The sequence below is a fragment of the Pempheris klunzingeri genome, chromosome 15 (genome assembly GCF_042242105.1).
Source record: "Pempheris klunzingeri isolate RE-2024b chromosome 15, fPemKlu1.hap1, whole genome shotgun sequence".
NCBI classification, from domain to species: domain Eukaryota; kingdom Metazoa; phylum Chordata; class Actinopteri; order Acropomatiformes; family Pempheridae; genus Pempheris; species Pempheris klunzingeri.
The window spans coordinates 4786371-4805555 of NC_092026.1; the positions used below are offsets into that span (position 1 = coordinate 4786371).

The window sequence follows — 19185 nt, forward strand, 5'->3', positions numbered from 1 at the left end:
TGCTGGTCTCTTCAATAAGTAAACATTTTTTTACATTTTCAAAGTTCAAACAGCAGCATTGACCACAAGCTTGACATGCTTTACAGGTCACGTCTGTTATTAATGCATTTAAAGTAGTTAAACAATTCAGGTTGTCGATTCGGACACGGTCACTTCACAACAGCAATGTCTGGAAGGGATCATGGGAAATACTCTTGTACAGCATTCAAATGTGACCACAAGGTGTGATTAGAGATCTCCACCTTCAGCGGTGGTAAACATTCAGCATGACTTCTATGGCACTGAGACAAAATCCAAAACTAGTGTGATACAGCACATTACCACAAATGCTCTTTTCAGTGAGAAATACAAGTAGATAACATTCACAAATTAAATTCATTAATATTTCTCTCTTCGTGTCGTCGCTGGAGTCTCTAGGTGGGAAATGAACAGCAGAGTGAAGTACACCGACGTACAGTATATGACCCCTGTGAACTACAGGCAGACAAATATCACATTGTCCACTTTGAAGCTAATGAACTTTCTCACTTCAACATGCATGTGAGTGACAATTAAAAGAAAAGCCACCAGAACAGCTTCGATGTTTCTGGATCCTGTGCAGAAACTTTGTTACACTTCCCCACTAATTCACCTTACTAGTTTATTAACAATCTGTACTTGTTAAGTCTGGTGATATTCTATATTTTTCTTTTTATCAACTTCATCCCTGGAAAGACCCAAACTGATAATATATTCATCTTACTGTACCAAATATTTAAGAATAACACAGAGGACCTTCTAAATTGAATATTTGCTTTACAGGTTAAAACACTAATCTAGTCAGACCAAGTAGGGAAAAATGATTTCTATATTATAATTTACTTTTGCAGATTTTGTGAAAACTAAAATTCATGCAACTCAGTCTAGCTGCTGTAAACATAAACTAGTGCACCAAATGTGTGTTCATCCACAGCAGTAAGTAGCCTCCAACAAATGCATCATTTGTTAATATTTGAGTAACCTTGGCTAAAAACTATACCGCCCAGCTGTTTCAGTTAATGCTGCAACCTTTTTTTAGTGTGTAGTTTTGAGATTTGTTTTCAAGATTTATACTTGAATTAAACTGGGCACTAAAATTAAACTAACACCCTGTCTTTTTATTGGATATGGTAGAAATAAAAATGTAGAATATCACCAGCCGTAACCTCCACACTCAACGAAGGACCCCATCTTAAAATAGTGTCATTTCATAAAACTGTAAACTCGAGCTTTTGCTTTCTTCACCCTTGTTTTTCTTCCTCTTCGATGAACCTTGTTAACCCACACTGTACATATCCGCATGATTTTTTTCTTGTGGCAAAACAGCAAATTGGTCTCCCAGCTTTGGAGAGTAACAACAGCAAAAGTCCATTTTTCCAGCAGTGCCCCCCCCCTCACATTCCACTGTAGTGAACAATACAATACAATTCATGTGGCTGCATGATCCGTTTTAAGAGTGATTGATGGCAACATGCAGTCATTCAGTTTATTTTAGTCTGATATTTCTCTGACGTGTTTCAAAGGCTCCGAACTTCTGATAGAGGAGGTAGTCTCCTTCAGTCTGACCGTTCATAAGTGTTAAGAGTTGATAAAAATTACTTCATTAAATTTGCTATCACAGCATCACAGCATCTTTAATACTCGGCTCCATGTGGGGAACTGCCCGGCATGATTTCAGGGGGACTTCCTCCACCTTGTCACGAGTCCTTGGTGTGTGAGATCTGTCTCCACAGCAGAGCTTTCAGGTTGTTGAGGATAAGTGAGTGCTCCATGTTCATCTGTCCAGCATTGCCTTTGAGAGCCATACAGGCGTACAACTGCCTCTCGAGCTCCTCCCTCATCCCCGATGGCGCCCCACGCAGGATGTAGTCCTTCAGTGTGCTGCACGCCTTTGCCAAGTTTGGCTGGACCGGCTCCTCTCTGCAACGTTTCTCCGCCACGTCACATGACGTCTGGCAGTCCACCCCGTACACACAGTCAGCATCCGTCTCGCACTTCAGCACCCGCATGGTGCGCTTGAACTCATCCTCGGGAACCACCGCCCGGGTGTTAGTCAGACGGAGCTCATGGCGGTCGGTGTAGCCAAAGTGCGCTGCGGCAAGGTCGCAGATCAGGAAGCTGCCGTAGGTGCCGTGGAAGATGTCCTCCACCAGCTCCAGCAGGCCCATGGAGATCTTAGCTTTGCGAGGCCATGAGGGGGTGAACCACTGGTCAATGGTGCGCTGCACGCCGCTGGGCACCCAGGATACCAGCGGCCAAGGTAAAGGCAAACCATACAGGGGCCCGTAGGGGACTCGCTCTGTCATGTACAGGTCCCCGCAGTAGCCGAGGAGGCGAGGAGTGTGTCCACGGTCCTGGAGCAGCAGGCCCAGCAGCACCTTAAGACAAACAACAAATGTGTCTCACCCAAAGAGCCGGAGTCAAGAGATCTGATACAAAGTAGTGCCACCGGTCGCACCGGTTTATTTTCTTATTCAGTGACTTGTGATCATACCTCGTCCATCTGCAGGAGGGCCCATGTAGAACGGGCTTCTGGCAGTGACACACGTCCATCTTTGTTGCCATCGGCGACAGAGAGGATCTGGCTGACAAGGCTGGCAAGGTTAGCCTGCTCTCCAAGCTTGGACTAGAGGAAAGACAGGAACATTTAACAGTTCAGTACGTCAAACCTCAGAGACCGGGCTTTAGTCCTTCATGTCACAGTCTAAAATCTAGTTCTTTATGAGCCGCTCTGACTCGAGTCGTTCACCTTGAGGTGATTAAAGACCATCTCTCGGAACTTCTCCACCGACGTGCCTCTGGTGGGCTTGTCGAACACGGGCGCTTCTCTCCGCGGCTCGGGCTCCTCGCCCAGCTCGTAGTGCACAACCTCCCCCAGCTTACAGCGGATGATCCCATCATGGTCTCCCCAGCTTCCTGTGTACACCTGGAACACAGAACGCCCAAACATATGTTTAACAAGCTAAAGCTTAGGAGTAGTCGAGCTTTAAGTTTAGCAGACAGTAACACTTTCCTACCTGGTTATTTGGCAGCACTGACAGACACCTGCTCATGTAAAGTGTCCCTTTGTCACACAGACTGCTGCAGGCGGAGCCATCGATGATCCCCTTCCTGTATTTATCACACTATCACAGAAAATAGGATTTAATGTTAAGCCTTTTTATAATTTCATTCATCCATTATATTAGATCCTGCACGTCTCATAATCACAACCAAGCAGGAGTATTACTTTCACATCACACATACTGTTATTTTAAAACAACGACCACTTCTAAATGACTCACATTGTTGCAAACCCTGGGTCAGGCGTTCTTCATGATACAAAATATGAGCCCATTACAAAACTCAGTCAATACACAGGGTCTGAACAAATAAGTGAGATGAACGAACAAGGCCATTACTCACAATGGCGTTCTTGCACTCGTGTCCTCTGCACAGCTCTGTGTAGGCGGAGTATTGCACGTAGAGCACCCAGCTCCCCACCAGCACAGTCAGCCATGTGAGGAAGAGGTACTTCACCCGCACAAAGGAGATCCGAGCCTGTCAAGGGCACAAACACAAACTCTTAGGCTGATCCAGATCCTGAAAATATACCTCAGATGGGCAAAGAACAGATCGATATAGAATCAATACAGAATTTGTTCATCCTACTGTGCAACCGTGAAAATGCTCATGTTGTTTTTTTTAATGTCCGTTCACGTTGTGATGAAGTTATTCTACGCATCCAGAGTGAGAGGTGCTGTTCCCGTGTAAACACGTTAAACAGGCGCTCGATCCAAGCAAGACGTTTGCACTCCCTAATCAAGCCTGATCACATAATAGGTTGCCATGGTGACAGCATGAGGGCATCCCACAACGATAGGTCGCCATGTGCAACAGTAGCTCAGTAAGCTGGGAATGGTTTGGAGGGGGCAGCTCCAGTTGTTCCAGCGTGCCATTCTAGTTATGGCTTGTTTAAGAAATCCAATTACTGTGTCACAGGATGCACACATCACATGTCTCAGAGAGACCCTTTGGAAAGAGGTCCTGTTGTTCCTGCGACACCATGAGGGTTAACACAGTCACTGAGTTATTTTTAACAGCGACATAACACACAGTTCTTCACTCTTTGTACAGGTGAAGATCTACAGAGCACCTTCATTCAAAAGAGGAACTAACTAAACCCCAAAGACACACACCACCAGAGCTGCTAGAATAATGTCTGTTTATTCTACTTTTTAAATGAAATTAACAGGCATTTATTCTACAATGGCAAATATAAATTCCCATCAAAAGTAATAAGAGCTCAATGTAAAACTGTTTTTATTGAAATGGATAATCAGTTAATCACATGATCACTTTAGCAGTAAGTGACTGCTGCAATTCAGTCAGATAAAAAAAAAAGAAAAAAGTTTCAAAGTTGAGTTGTAGGAAGGCGCAGTGGAGCTGTGAAAAAGAATTTAGGTCAGATTTGCTCCGTCAGCCACAGTGTGCGACTTTTGCAGTTCGTTTTTCTCCAGGGAAGGGGGGGGCGGTAAAGTGAGTTTGATTCTCATGGCAGGAACAGCTTATGTTGTGTGTATTTTGGCAGCGGCTGTTCCTCTCAATTCAGCTCCAGCACAGTTTCCAAAATCCCAATAAAATATGCACCCAGTGAGGCAGGGATCAAGCACCGTCCCTTTTTTTTTAAATATTTGATGTGCTACATGATACACGGCTCTGGTCTAGACAGAAGATGTCTCTGTTTTGTGGCCATACAGCAGAAATAAAGGGCCCAATTATTGTCATAAATTCAAATCCTCCTAAGATTAAGACATGTGACTTCTTTGTGGGTTTTGAACGTGATAAGACCCTAATGAGGTCCAGGGCTTTTTCGTGGAATTTGTTCACACAAAACATGCAACACTTCCCCACTGTGAGCTGCTGACTTTACAGAAAATCAAAGGGAAGATAAAGGAAAACTGTAGAGACGTCTCCTCTGCAGAACTGCCTGGTGTTTAAACACACCATGTCCTGAAGAGATGAACAAACAGATAGTGGGCCTCCAGGGAGATAACAGCAGGTATCAGGGGAGTCTGAAACACACACACACACACACACACACACACACACACACACACACAATATGGTGGGACAAAAGAGTCATGTGTGCATGTTGTCTGTCTGGTGGTGTGTGTACAGCGTGTCCGTGCACACGCATGATGAAGCCTCTGAGTCAAAGAAGTGAAACCCGAGCAGCTTAGAGTTTTATCCTTCACTTACTCCCTGTAGTGCCTTCCAGTGTCCCCTCTTCCTCTGACAATATGGTGTTAGCTAAAATTAGATCAACTTAATTAATCCCGCGCAGGGAAATGTCAAATAAACTGCATGATATAAAGTAGGGCTGCAACAAACAACCATGTTTGTTACCTTTAAATCTGTAGATTATTTTCTCAGTAAATAGTTTGATCTACAAAACACTGGAGCCTGTTGCAATATCCTAAAGTGACTTCATCAAATGTCTTGTTTTGTCCAACCTACATTTCCAATCCCAAACATATTAAATTCACGAGGGAAAGCAGCAAATCCTCACATTTGAGAATCTCAAAATCTGAAAAATGACTTAATTCATTATCAAAATAGTTGCAGATTCATTTCTTGTCGATCGAGTAATTGATTAACTGACTAATCGCTATCAGGTACTACATACACCATGTGCAAGCAGTAAATGTAGCGTAAGAACTGTAAAACTGTTTGGCAAATGTAAAGTGACCCAGAGTTTGAACTAAGATAGAGAAGTGAAATACTTGAAGAAGGGTAGAATAAAGTAAAATAAAACCCCATATTCCACCTAAATGAAAAAGCATAACATGTCCTTAAAATGTGTCTTAGTATATGTATCAGTATTAGTAATGTGTATTGAAGTGGCAGCAGGTGGGACTGAGCAGAGCAGGCAGTAAAACTGTTACAGGTGAATTGAATGTGCACAGTCACATAGTAAAAAACCTGCAGGGCCACCGGCTGTCAGCGGTCAGATTCAGTTACGGAGCGTTAACCCTCATGAAGTATTGACTTCTTATAGTCTGGTTGCTGCAGCAGGGACTAAAGACCTGTCCTCAGCATTTCGTGTGGGGATTAAATGTTCGTCCTCTTCTCCCCAACTTCCTCTATCGAGGAAACACAAAAACAGACAGAGATGGACGTCCCCATCACGTCGTGTCTTCCTGCTGCCATCGCAGAGTGGAGAAATAAAATCTTTACAGACTCATCAACTGCTTCTTGACATGCAGGCCCGAAGGTGACAGAGCTGCAATGTTGGTACCAAAGAGATTCTGGATGAGAATCAGAAATACTTTTATTTATCCATGAGGGGAAATTTTGCAGAACAGGAAAGACAGAAATTCAGAAACTGGCTTTTTGAACTCTGTTACTTCAGGAGTCGTTTGTCCTGCTTTAGTCGAGTAGATGATCAATCAGAGGTTATGTCACCGCATGCTTTTAGTCCTGTTCAGTAGGTGTGCGGTGCATGTGAGGTCTGCCCTGAGAAACTGGTTTACTGACTTAACTGGTCAGCTTTGGTAAAGCTAAAACCTGGAGCCCCCTCAAATCTGGAACACGGGCTGATGAAGGGAAATACTGCTCTGGGTTTTACTCTGCAAAGTGACCCAAAAAACCTTTTAAAGTTGCTCCTCGGAACAGCCCTGTGGACCTTGGTGCGAACCAGACACCACGTCCTGGAACAGACCTGGATGCCCTGTCGCTGCCAACACATTTTGGTGTGTCGCCACGTATCAGCAGGTCCCCTAACAAGACTTGCTTTTAGTTTTTGGTACCAGCCGGAGTTTGCATTAGCTCGGTGTGCCGACCTTTTACCTAAATATTAAAAAGGTACTAATTCATTTGGAGATACGCTCAGCAGGCTACAAAGTGCACAGATTTACTAAAAATATAATAAATGCACTCAGCCTCTCCTTGAACGTACGAACTCTCGACCAAAACAGGAACAGAATTACTGACTCAGTACACAACACATACAAGACCAGTGTGGCTTAAATAGTAAGTAGACTTTACTTGACTACAAGAAACCACTTCTGCACATAATGTTTGGATGTGGGATAGGAACTATTTTAACAGTACAGGGAGCTTAACTGTGGCTGATTTTATTGGATTAACCGGCCCACGAGGCCACAGGAAACATTGTCTAGTGTGGTTAAATATTGGCTAAAGCAAGATCTCATCAGCTGTCGACGTGTGTCACCTCCTGGACTCCAGCTGTCAGACTCCAGCCCATGCACACAGTTGTGATTAACCGACTGTACTCTATGTAGTAATGGAGCAATGTGTTTACGCTTCCCTCGAGCAGAGGCAACCCCGGATTCTCATCCTCTTGCATAAGCTCCTTACTGTACCGGGGGTAGCTGCTGGCAGCAGGCCACCGGTACCCAAGTCAGAAGGCTCAACCTTATTATCCAACCAAAGGGATTATTGCTGCTCTGCCACTGTTGAAGGTGATGAAACAACTGTGAGTGAAAGTGATGGCATCCTCTCAGTCAAATGTGAGGAGAGAGGAGAGAACATAAAAACAAAGGAGATGAAATGACCCAAGCAGAGATTCCTCCCTGGCCCCTGGGTGACAAGTCCTGGCGTGGATCATCTCATCATCTCACATCAGCAGCTCAGGTAGATACTGAAAGAGCCCACAGAGCCGAAGAGGTCCGTGTTTACAGCCAGCTGTCAGCCTGATGTGACACCAAGACGACCCCCCCACCACCCCCCCTCCCCTCATTGCACATCAGCTCATTTAAACACAAACCCGCATTATGTGAAGGCAATCCGCTTTACAGGGCAATTATAGTGCAGTGATCTTACCTGGAAATAGAAGGACTTTTTCACCCAGGCCCGTGGAAACAGACCCTTCGCCATCACAAAAATAGATCATCTCAATACGTGGACCTGGCTGTGGGAGATCATCCGAAACACACGGGAGAAAGCGTCTTTCCTCACAAAACCGACTCGTCTGGTTTTCACACAACAGGCAAAGACGAGCGCATATCACCCGCTCCCAGCCCCGCCGTGGGGTTGTCCTGTCCGTGTGGATTGCTCTGGTAAAATTCACTTTGCCTGCGCCTCTGCTCTTTGCAGCAGCTGCTGATTTCCAACCAAAGCAACATACCTCAAGCTGGGGGGGAGAAGGGAAAAAAAAAAATGTAGGTTCACGGCGCAGGCGCAATGTTGTCTGCAAATGTCTACAAATAAAACGTTTTCAAGTCGACAACCAAGCTGGCGAGATGTGCGCCAGTGTGCAGCCACTGGTGCCGCACAATATGCGCTACTATAACCGCGGCATTCAAGGAAATGTGTGGTTGCGAAACTCTGAAGCTGCGGCCGGGTCAAGCTAGCGAGCATGCGCAAGATTCACTTCCGCTGTGCCTTTCAGAGTAAAAGCTTTATTTTTTAAAATCACATAATAATAAACACCTTCCGGTCATGACATCCAAGATAAAAAAAAAATACCCGTCTCACGTTGTTGTAGCGCCAACAAGTGGCCACGTTTGGCGCAAGATCATGAAACAAAACCTCGTTGGAGTTTTTAATGTTTTAATAAAGATATATTTTATCTGCGCAAACATCTGACCGTTAATAAAATAATGCCCGTTAGTTTTTGTTTTTTTTCCACACCAACAGAAGAAACGACACAGAGAACATGCTGTGCAACACCAAAAATAAAATAAACAAAAATAAATAAATCTTATGCTTCTTTAAGGGGCGGATAAACGCTGCTCAGTAAATGTCCAGCCTACAATTTCAAATGTTTGAAAAGGGCTGAACAGCAGCAGGCGTTTAAGCTCTTCCCATAATGCACTCCCCGATCATCAGCGGGAAACCAAAATGGCGAACGTGTTGGGGGAAAATGAACCGTTTGTTATTTTCTGAAGAAGGCACCAGCCCCGCAAGTTTGAGCAGCTCAGTTTTGAAATAAATTCAGCTGCAGGGGAAGCGGGACGTCGGCGGCTACTCTTATCCTTTGGTTTTTGTCGTGCTAGTCGTTTGTAGAAGCGGAGGGGACCGAATGAGGTATTGTTGTCATGATGTTTTCCTCCTGTGGGGGGGTGTGGGTCCGACGGTCAGCGACCCGTCCGGGGTTACGGCTCTGCATGTGGATTATCCACGCTAACCACCGGGCCTGGCTGCTGGATATCACATTTATTAAACATTTTCAGTATGAAGTGTTGCCTAAAACTGGGCTTTTATCCCCCAGAGGGGCTTATAGTGACCCTGTTCACTCAGTATCCGAACAAAGGGACTGACGGAAGGTGGCTGAGGGGAAACAGAAAAATTAAACCTACAGTCTCCAACATGATTAGTGTCTTTGCAGCACAACATACAATTATTTGGTGCTAAAATTGAAATCTTAGAACTGTCACTGGCTTCCGCTTGTCTATTGCTTGTTAATAAATGTTATAATATTTAAGTGTTCAAAAGTGATTAATAACCTTTGTGTTTAGTGTAGTGTTTGTCCCTAGGTGAGCTGAGGAGCTGCGTGGTCGTGGCTAATTAATTGTTCGCGCTAATTATGAGAACAATCACCTGTTGTTTGCACTCACCGGAGGGGAAAGTGCTTGTGTGGCATTTTCAGCCATTGTTTTGCAAGATCATCTGTAACAGCACAATATATCCTTGTGTTTTCCAGTAGTAGTTCACTAGAGTTGCTCTGACATGTCTCAGAATAATTCATTTCGGTTGTTATCTCTTACAAATTGATTTTTCACTAATGGCCCAAGTTATGGTGTTGATTGTAGTATTACTAATTGGTATGTTAAGCCACAGAGGTTTAATTAATGTTCTTTTTAAAAAGAATGTGAGGAAAGCTTGTCCTTTACGTCATTTTTACCCTTTTATACCTTCATCTATAATTATTGGTTGTTAATCGAAACACCAAGCACGCTGTCGGCATCACATAGACCGAGACACTAATGCACTTATCCCCCCTGTTTTTCAGAGACTCAGGGGTTGTGGATCACCTGTCTGTCCACCACAGAGCTCACCCTCAGCGGCGGCAGCAGCAGGCCGTGACTTTGTCCCCCACGAGCCTCTCTGCCAGGGGAGAGTATGGAGAAGACATGTCTGACAGGTTTACAGAGGGACAGGATGTCTTGGCCCGGTGGTCAGACGGCTTGTTCTACCTGGGGACAATCACCAAGGTTAGTGTGAGGGAGACACTCCTGTTGGTACTATGAGTTTTCTATCACAGCACCACCACATACTCCAGTACACCATATTCAAACTATTGAAATTTGACTCCCTTGTTTCTGGCCTTTGGGTGCTTACATTTTATAATTAAAATTTTTTTTTGTTTGGACACTTTTAGTTTACCGAATTTTATAATAACCTCAACTTTTATGTAGATTATGCTCTGCAGGGTTAGTCGTAAGTTTGTCATGTCATGTTTCCTGCAGCAGCAATACGTGGGATGCCTTGGCACCGTATTCAGGCTTAAAAAAACAACTTATGCAAATCTATTTTTGCTTTGTCCTTCAGATAGATCGGGACAAGCAGCGGTGCTTTGTGGTTTTTGAGGATCGATCAAAGTCTTGGGTCCTCTGGAAGGATATTCAGACGGGTAGGTTCTTTTCGATTTTAAGATTTACATGTCTGTGAAATGGCTGGATCTCCCTACTGAATAAAAATGCAGCTCTTTATTGTTTGCTGGTAATCTAAAAGATATATATGCCATTTTGTTGCCTGGCAGCAGATTAGATTCTGTACAGTTTGCTTAAATTTGTGCAATAGTATTGTGCTTACCACGTCCCTGTCTGCCTTCTTCAGTCTTCCTTATCTGCCTACACATGCTGCTGACAGTTAACTGTCCATGGTGTCTGGCATCAGTACAGCATCAGTGTGCTCCCCACATGTGGGGAGATGCACAGAGAGGCTGGGGCCTATCCACCTCCAGATCAGTCATTTCAAATGTAAATATGCCCCATTTCTGCTATATAACAAAGCTTAACATGCTTTGGAATAGATTTTAAGAAAGGACATATTTCGACAAATATCCACCATTTAAATGTTTATATATATTTTTTTGATCTTGACAAATTCCAAATTGAGCCAATCCACATGTTGCAGCACAGCTGTAGGTACGCAGTGTTGTAGTGCTGGTTGACAGTTGAAATCCTTGTTTTGTGCTGACGTCCAGTGCTTGAAGTTCTCATTTTGCTGCAGCGACGTAGAAATGTACATTACACCCTGACATCACTGCTGGATGTAGTGCAGGACGGGTCCAAAAGACCAACAGCATGGCACGAGGTTACTCTTAAGATTTCCATCTCTAAAAGTCCTGCTGCTGCTGCCCCAGTACCGTGGGGGCTAATGGCATTTCGTTTAATTCACAACTAAAAATGATTATTTTCATTAACAGTGTCCTGATAAATCAGAATACGTCTTCACGGTGAACAGTTTTTGTTTGAATTACTTCTAATCAAAGAAATGGTCTCTATAGTCGTCCTTTTTGTTGCTGGTAAAACACTATTTGAGGTGGTTGATTAGTCTTCGCTCTTTCATAAGTAGCCTGCATAATGTGAACTGCTAAAAAAAAAAAAAAGTTGTGATTTGCCCTGACTTCTTTTGTCCATTTCAGGGGATGAAGATGATGAGGATGATGAGGACGATGACATTGTGTGCTCCATATGCCAGGATGAGACTTCAGAGGAGCCCAATGAGATTGTCATTTGTGACAAGTGTGGACAAGGTGCGGTTCATGTCCCTGATTATACCGAGCAGTGAACAAAGCAGATGGTGTTTGTTGTCTCTCTCATTCGTTCTTTACTTGTCTACCTGTCAGGCTGTAATCTCTGGTCATCGAGGCCATTTGTACGTCGTCAAAGAGCAAATGTGTAAATGTCAACGTGTTTGTCTTTTAGGCTACCATCAGCTGTGCCACTCCCCCGTTATTGATGCCTCTGTCATTGACTCGGATGACAAGTGGCTCTGCTCCGAGTGTGAGCTGACCTCTATACCCAAGGTACAGCTTTTGTATTGAGAACAAATACATAAAATCCTTTCAGTGTTTGAGTTGTTCGATTAGACGAGTGTGCAATTACAGGACGAATAGCTATTTTGTGAGACTAATTATTTGCTCTGTGTAATGTAAAGTCGAATGTAGATCAGTGACTCTATAGGTAAGCTAAAAGAATCTGTGACATGTGTGTACATAGTTTTACGTAGGACAAAACATGTTTTTTGTCTGTGGGGCTTACAGAGAGGGGGGGCATACAGGAGGGGAGCGTCTGCTAAAGGCTTTCTGAAGCACGAACAACAACAGCAGCAGCAGCATCACATGGAGCTGCACCTGTCCTTCCCGTATATTCTGGACGAACTGGTGTGGGACCAGGGCCACAAGACCAACATCCAGCAGTGCTACTGCTACTGTGGAGGCCCAGGAGAGTGAGTAACGCACTACATTCAGACTTTTAAAGATGACGATAGAATCTGGCTTAACAATGCCTGTATTGGGGAAAAAAAAAAATCTATAATATTACTTATCCTGTTACAGCTAATCTCTCTTTCTGTCTCTCCTTGTAGTTGGTTCCTGAAGATGCTGCAGTGTAACAGGTGTCAGCAGTGGTTCCATGAGGCGTGTCTCCATTGCTTACAGATACCCATGCTCTACGGAGACAGGTGCCTATACCACTGTTTATGGTTTATACTTGTATATATTTATACCACGGCCGTGGAAAAGACATCTGATTGGCTGGTGGGGGTCAAGTAAAACTGTTCAGACACCTTAAACATCCAGTAAACAGTTTTGCAATGCACTAAAGGTACTTGTGCTTTATGCTATGATACCAGTTAATTTTTACTGGTATTCACACACACACTCAAAGGAAATAAAAAAAAATAAAGTGACGCTACACTTTGTGGTGTTGTGGTTTTCGCTGCTTCTTTGTTTTTCATACATCAGGTCACATTTTCTTGTATTATTGCTTTTATAACATTTACTGTTGGAAACCACGAAGCTCTCGGCCTTAAGATATGATCTTTTGTCATGAAATCATTTTGCAGTGTAATAAGATGGTTTTGTGTCTGTTTGACTTCAGGTTTTATATGTTTATTTGTTCCGTCTGCAATGGTGGACCAGAGTACCTCAGCCGACTGCCTCTCAGATGGTGAGTGAATCTCAAGATGAATATGTTTTTAATAAAACATAGACAAGCACGTGATTGCCTTGCTTTCCAAAGTAGTACTTTAAAAAAAAATACAATGCCCCCTCTTACACCACATATAATAAAGTTCAAGTCCTGCATGTATGTTATTTGTTTTTTAAACGGCACCACTGTGCTTCACCAACTCTCACAATTCCTGCATCCTCTAAATATATTTATTTTTCTAATATTCTTATGGAAGCATTATGTAAAGAAAACTCAGCTTTTACTAAAATGTTTCAGGGAGGATGTTGCACACCTGAGCCTGTACAATTTGAGTGTGATCCACAAGAAGAAGTACTTTGACTCTGAAATGGACCTGATGACTTACATCAACGATAACTGGGAGCTGCTGCAGCTGGGGGAGGTAAGGGCATTACTGATCAACGCACATCTGGCTGTTCACTAACTTTCATTTGTAATGCATCAGTGCCTAATTCTTGACACACTGTCATATGCTACAGAAAATTTCCTTTTGAGTTTTCTCTTGAACATGAAGACATGCATTGTATTTGTCAAACTTAATATTTGATATCAAAGAGTGTATAATTTGGATTTGGCGTAGGATGTTCAGAAATGGCAAGTTACACATTAGCAGTTTCCTCATTATGTAGCTGCTCAATGCACCAATACATGTCGAGTTGAGTGGAGACAGGAAAACCACAGTTTTTTGTTATCCTGTTCAAGATAGTTAACCATTCCTGGCTGCCAAATAGGGTTTTGAAACCATATGGCGTTGATTGTCAAAAATATTAACTGTTTTTTTTTCTTGCACCCTGTCGTTCCTGTTTGGTTACCTCCCCTTCCAAATGTCTGCAGCTCGCCAACACTCCAAGATCAGAGCGATATGAAAGGGTTCTGGAGGCATTAAACAACAACAGCAGGATGTAAGTTATTCCTTTACTGCTTAATCGTTAATGTTGACGGTAGCTTGAATATGTTCAACCCTATGTCTCAGTCTTAACTCCCATCTGTCCCAATTTGTGCTATTTGTTTTGAGTTTCTACCCCACATTACCCTCTGTTCTTCTCCTACCTCTCCCAGGTTCATGTCAGGGAAGGAGGTAAAGAAAAAGAAGCACTTGTTTGGGCTGAGGATCCGTTTCCCTCCTTCTCCTCCCAACTCTGACGAGCCAACCAGCAGAGTGATGGAGAGGGCGTCACATGAGATCACCATCAAGGGGTGCAAATCCACCAAAGCCCTGTCTGGCATGAGGTAAGATGAAGTGAAACTTGGTTTTAAAGTTCTGAAGTTAAATGGGTTTGTATTGCTGGGTGGGACGTTACCTTGGAAAAGAGCCTTTTTTAATGACTCTTTACATTTTAACAATCACAACTGTAAACTCTTAGTTTGCCATCTGCTTGTGTTGGACTGTTGACATAAAATGAGAAAGTGTTACAACATGCAGCATAAAAGCAGTGCTTTGATATCATCCTGAACCTTGTACTTTGTTTCACGATGTGACAGCGTAACAGCTATGGTGTTATTAATGCACAACTGCCATTACTTGTGAAACTATTGTGAAATGTTGTTGTTGTTGCTTTAGAGCTTGCAGTACTTTAACCAATGGCACAGAGAAGAAGAAGAAGAAAAAGAAAAGGAAAAAGAGGAAGCAAGCACATTCTCTGGAGACTCTGGCTAAACCACAACGCTCTAGTGAACTCTTATCCCAGGTGTGTGTGTGTGTGTGGTTGTGTGGAGTTGGGTGTGTACATAGCTGTTGAGAGGGGCGGCTGTCTTTGCATTATTCTGTATAGGCCTGAGCTCGCACACATACTCTCAAACTCTAACTGCAGTTTTTTCCTGTCTTTGATAGGAAATGAGAAAGCCTCTACCACTAGAGTCCCACACATTGGATCACTTAACCTCCGTCAAGTAAGTGAGCACTTGTGGTGCAGAATTTCTGTTACTTAACAATTATGACACTGTGTTGCTGCAACTAACAACTGTTTTCATTTCTGATTAATCCATAAAAACACCAAATAGAAGGTGGAACCAGAGAAGTTTGATAATGGAGCATTTTAGTCGATAACCAAACAAAAATGCTCAGTTTTTGATGATGCTTCTTTTCTCAATCTGTTGTCTCTCTCTCTCTCTCATTTTCTTTTTCCATTTTGCCATTGCTACAACACCAGGAGTGACCGGTCTCTGCTGTCCTCAGATGTGGAATCTATTGGAGCCCTGAGCACCACAGAAACTACCTCAACTAGCATTTCAAGACAGTCCAGGTATGTCTGCTATTTAGCTGCATCATTTACTCCTTTCTCACTTTGACATTTCAGCCTTACTTGTGTTTAACGCTAATTAGCAAATGTTAGCATGCTACCATGCCAATTTAAGATTTTGAACATGGTGAACATTATACTTGCTCAAGATCAGCATGTTAGCATTGTCACTGTGAGCATATTAACATGCTGATGTTGGCATTTAGCACCAGTCCTGTTTCACAAAACAGCAAGCATTGCTATAAACTCATAGTCTTGTTCCTCATACTTCCCCTTTGTATACTTTGTTTTTGTTTATCAACCTCTGAATTCAAATTATTTTTTGACTTCCTCTTTTCCTGTCAAACACCCTCCAGCCTCTGTAGCTCCAGCAAGACGCGCACGGCCGCCTGCATCATGCCGGTTTCCCCTCCACCCTTAAAAAGGAAACGTGGGCGACCACGGCGGGCCCTGCAGCCCCCTAACCCGGAGATCCCCCCTCCAAGCCACGCAGACCAAAACCCCGTGGCTACAGAGGTGCTGAGCCCACTGCCAGGGCTTCACTCTACAGACATAGTTCATGGCATGGACCCCAACAGCCAGCTCTCCCACCTCAAGAGCTCCATCAGCAGCTATTTCGGAGCAGCGGGGCGACTGGCTTGCGGGGAAAAGTACAAAGTCCTGGCACGACGGGTCACCCTGGACGGCAAGGTGCAGTACCTGGTGGAGTGGGAAGGAGTTACTGCCTCCTAGACGACTTATCATTATCACAGTCACTTCAAACCAGCGCCTACAAGAGGCTCATGGCTGCGCTAAGGACATGTGTAGACGGCCTGTATTGAGAGCATTAATTGATATTTGCCTTGTTTTAGTTTAGACAGGAGCGAGTTTTGCCTGTTAAGCTCACTGTAAAGCCTACTGGTTTAGTGCAGTCCATGGGGATCATGGCACATTTAAACACGTCTTTTCCTCATTTGTTTAAAGATTACAATTCGTTCCTTAAAACTGAGGCATTGTTGTTATACCACGCCATATTTGCGTTACTCTGCTTTTTTTTTAACTTTCATGATGTGCTCTGAATGTTTACACATTCCCCCATTTATTCAGGGGCAAATAATTGATCAAAGCACTACACCTGTGGGCTTTCAGTGAATCAATATTGTGCTTGATTTTTAATCCAGTGATATGCTTTTCATTTCCAGACCAGTTATGTATGAAACTGCAAGTTTTTTTTGTTTGTTTGTTTTTTTCCGAATGTAGTTGTCAGGCATTAATGGTGTATTTAGGAGGATATAAGAAAAAAGGGGAAAGTTTCTCAAAAAACTTAACTTCACTTCTGCAATCTTGCAGTGAACAATTACATATTCTTGGTTAACATTTTATTTTCTTACCAAATTTGGTGACTAAATGTGTGCCCCTCTAGCACCATGCCCCCTCGTCCTCTAGTCCCAGCTAATGGTACCTGTTGTTGCCTTGGGCAGACGTATCCTTCAGTTGTGTTTGGGCAAAGTGTGCTTTGTGAGCAGTTCAGGAGGAACAAAAGAGATGTGCTGCTGCAAATGTTTATTATTTTATATTGAATTATACTACATTTATTATTACCTTTTCCATTTGTACTTTCACATATGCCTTTTTTTCTGTTCAGCAGGGTAGATTTCTCAGATTTTTTCTTCTTTCTTTTTTTAAAATTATGGATTGCACATATCAAACCCTATCCGTTGGAATATCATCTCATTTTGAACAGAAAATTTGAGCTTTTTGACCCAAAAATAGCAGCATCTTCCTCCATGGTAAAGTCCTTCAAAAACTTTATATCTCTGTTTAAATTTAAATGTGAGATAACCTCCGCAACCTGTTATGTCAGTGTATACTGTTCAAAGTCCAAATCCAAGAGGACTTCTACTAACCTTTTTAAAAAAACATTTTGATTTGAAATTAATAACATTAACTCTGAAATCTCTGAGGACCTATTTAGTTTTTACTTTGTCTGATATTTATTCAAGAAAAAATAAAGTGCTGCATAAGATGAATGTTGTATACCCAGTTCCCATACCTAGAGATCATAATTGTTTTGTTTTTTTTGTGCTGCCTATGCAAGTTAGTCCTGGATAAAGGTGTTGTTCAGTCATATAATTGGACCATATGGCTAGGCAAAGGGGAGCTTCAGCATTATAGTAGTGATGATTTCACTCAGTCGTGTCTTTTTTTTTTTTTGTGTGTATTTTAAAACTAATGCATTTGGATTTTTGCTTTTACAGTAAAGTTCATCTTGTAGTCTACAAACTCAGGATACGCCCCCTCACTGTATTGTATAGGCCAGCATTTGCAGCTTGACAGGAGGTTCAGATATTCACTCAGTGTCAGTATTTTCATATCAGATGCTCCATTTAACCCATTACTTTTAAGCATATGTGTACATGTAACCTTTTTCTTTTCTTTTTTTTTCTAAGAGCAAAATATTTTGTAGTCCATTTTTACAGCTACACTCGCTTGTTTAAACTGAGTCGGAAAACAATCACTGGAAAACTAATATGCTGTATGCCACTGCAAGAAGTAAATATTCAGTTAGTTTGGCTCGATCTCTTGTATTTGAGAGGTTTTTTTTTGTTTTTGTTTTGTATAAACCTTTTTGACTGAAATCTTTTTGACGTTGATACCTCTTCATCGCACAGATGTAGTCCGTGCATTTGAAGCATCTCTCCTCTGTTCAGCCAGTCTCGGCCTCCATGTTACTGCCACTGGCCTCCTGCAGGCTTCTGCAGCCAAAGAACATACATGAACACATGCTGTACATGTAACGTCTGCTTTGTCTCTTGAGATTTTTCTTATTACATTTTTTTATACATCATTATATAGGCCGACGTGTTACTTCTGAACCTCTTTAGTTAAAGAATAAATAAAAGCTCATATTTTGAACGCCTGTGTTGTGTATTTGATGTTTAAAATGCTTAAACCTTACAGTGAAGTTGACGTTTCCGGGGAACGCGCCAGTGTTCGCGGCCAACTGTCACTGACAACTCTCTCGGCCAATCACTGCTTAGACGGCTTCGTCTCATCCAATCAGAGAGCGCTCTGTTAGGGATGTGGGCGGGGACTAAAATTACAAATAGTTCTGCTACTTTGCCTGTTAACAGCATCTCCACTGGATTACCTGGAAAGTTGTGTTTAAACTATTTATATTTATGTGTTTTCATGGCGCCTGTACAACAAAATTAATATTTAATCCGGTCGTTCGGTTGCTTTCGCTGTAAAAACGACAATGTTGACGTTAACTGCCTAACCACCTGTTGATAAAGTGAGCTTTGTTTACATTTAGCTATGCTAGCTAGCTCACCGTGCTTCACTGCTTCGGGCGTTTAAAACGTGCCGGTGTCTTGACTAGTTAGCGAGCTGTTGCTGGTCTTTACTTGTTCAAACATTAACACTTGGAGTTGCAAGTGTCGCTTGAGTAAAACTTCAAGCTAACCGCAGCGAGTCCAGCCAAGTTATTGATTAGCTGAAGCTAACATGTACTCCTCATTAGTCTGATGTTTGAGATCGAAACGAGTTCAACCGAAGATGTGTTCAGTCTGAGGAACGTGCTGCAAAGTGAGGGACAGAGACTGAGGTGAGCTACCTGCACGACATGAACACACAGTCTAAACCAGCTGTTCAGAGCTACAATACCACGTGACACTGTAGAGTAAAGGACATTACAAATGTTCCTGTGATTGTCCACTCATCCTCTTCTCTGGACTCCTCCTTCCTTCCTTCCTATGTACCCCCTCTACAGCCAGCCTGGAGGACATGATGGCAGGACTCAG

The 19185-nt window shown here is 42.8% G+C and overlaps 2 protein-coding genes across 2 annotated transcripts; one reads left to right on the plus strand and one right to left on the minus strand.

Moving 5' to 3' along the window:
* Positions 1 to 1166: 1166 nt before the first annotated feature.
* dipk1aa (divergent protein kinase domain 1Aa) lies at positions 1167 to 7979 on the minus strand. Its single transcript, XM_070844686.1, has 6 exons — positions 7846 to 7979; positions 3424 to 3558; positions 3036 to 3143; positions 2768 to 2944; positions 2513 to 2644; positions 1167 to 2396 (listed from the first exon to the last, which is right to left on the minus strand). The coding sequence occupies exons 1-6, from the start codon at positions 7897 to 7899 to the stop codon at positions 1716 to 1718; spliced, it is 1287 nt and encodes a 428-aa protein (XP_070700787.1). The 5' UTR covers positions 7900 to 7979; the 3' UTR covers positions 1167 to 1715.
* An 896-nt stretch (positions 7980 to 8875) lies between these two features.
* mtf2 (metal response element binding transcription factor 2) lies at positions 8876 to 18298 on the plus strand. The gene is made up of 15 exons (XM_070844685.1): positions 8876 to 9051; positions 9977 to 10178; positions 10516 to 10597; positions 11615 to 11725; positions 11898 to 11998; positions 12236 to 12420; positions 12559 to 12654; positions 13074 to 13142; positions 13422 to 13545; positions 13998 to 14065; positions 14223 to 14393; positions 14725 to 14851; positions 14995 to 15053; positions 15314 to 15406; positions 15760 to 18298. The coding sequence occupies exons 1-15, from the start codon at positions 9047 to 9049 to the stop codon at positions 16133 to 16135; spliced, it is 1869 nt and encodes a 622-aa protein (XP_070700786.1). The 5' UTR covers positions 8876 to 9046; the 3' UTR covers positions 16136 to 18298.
* Positions 18299 to 19185: the final 887 nt, after the last annotated feature.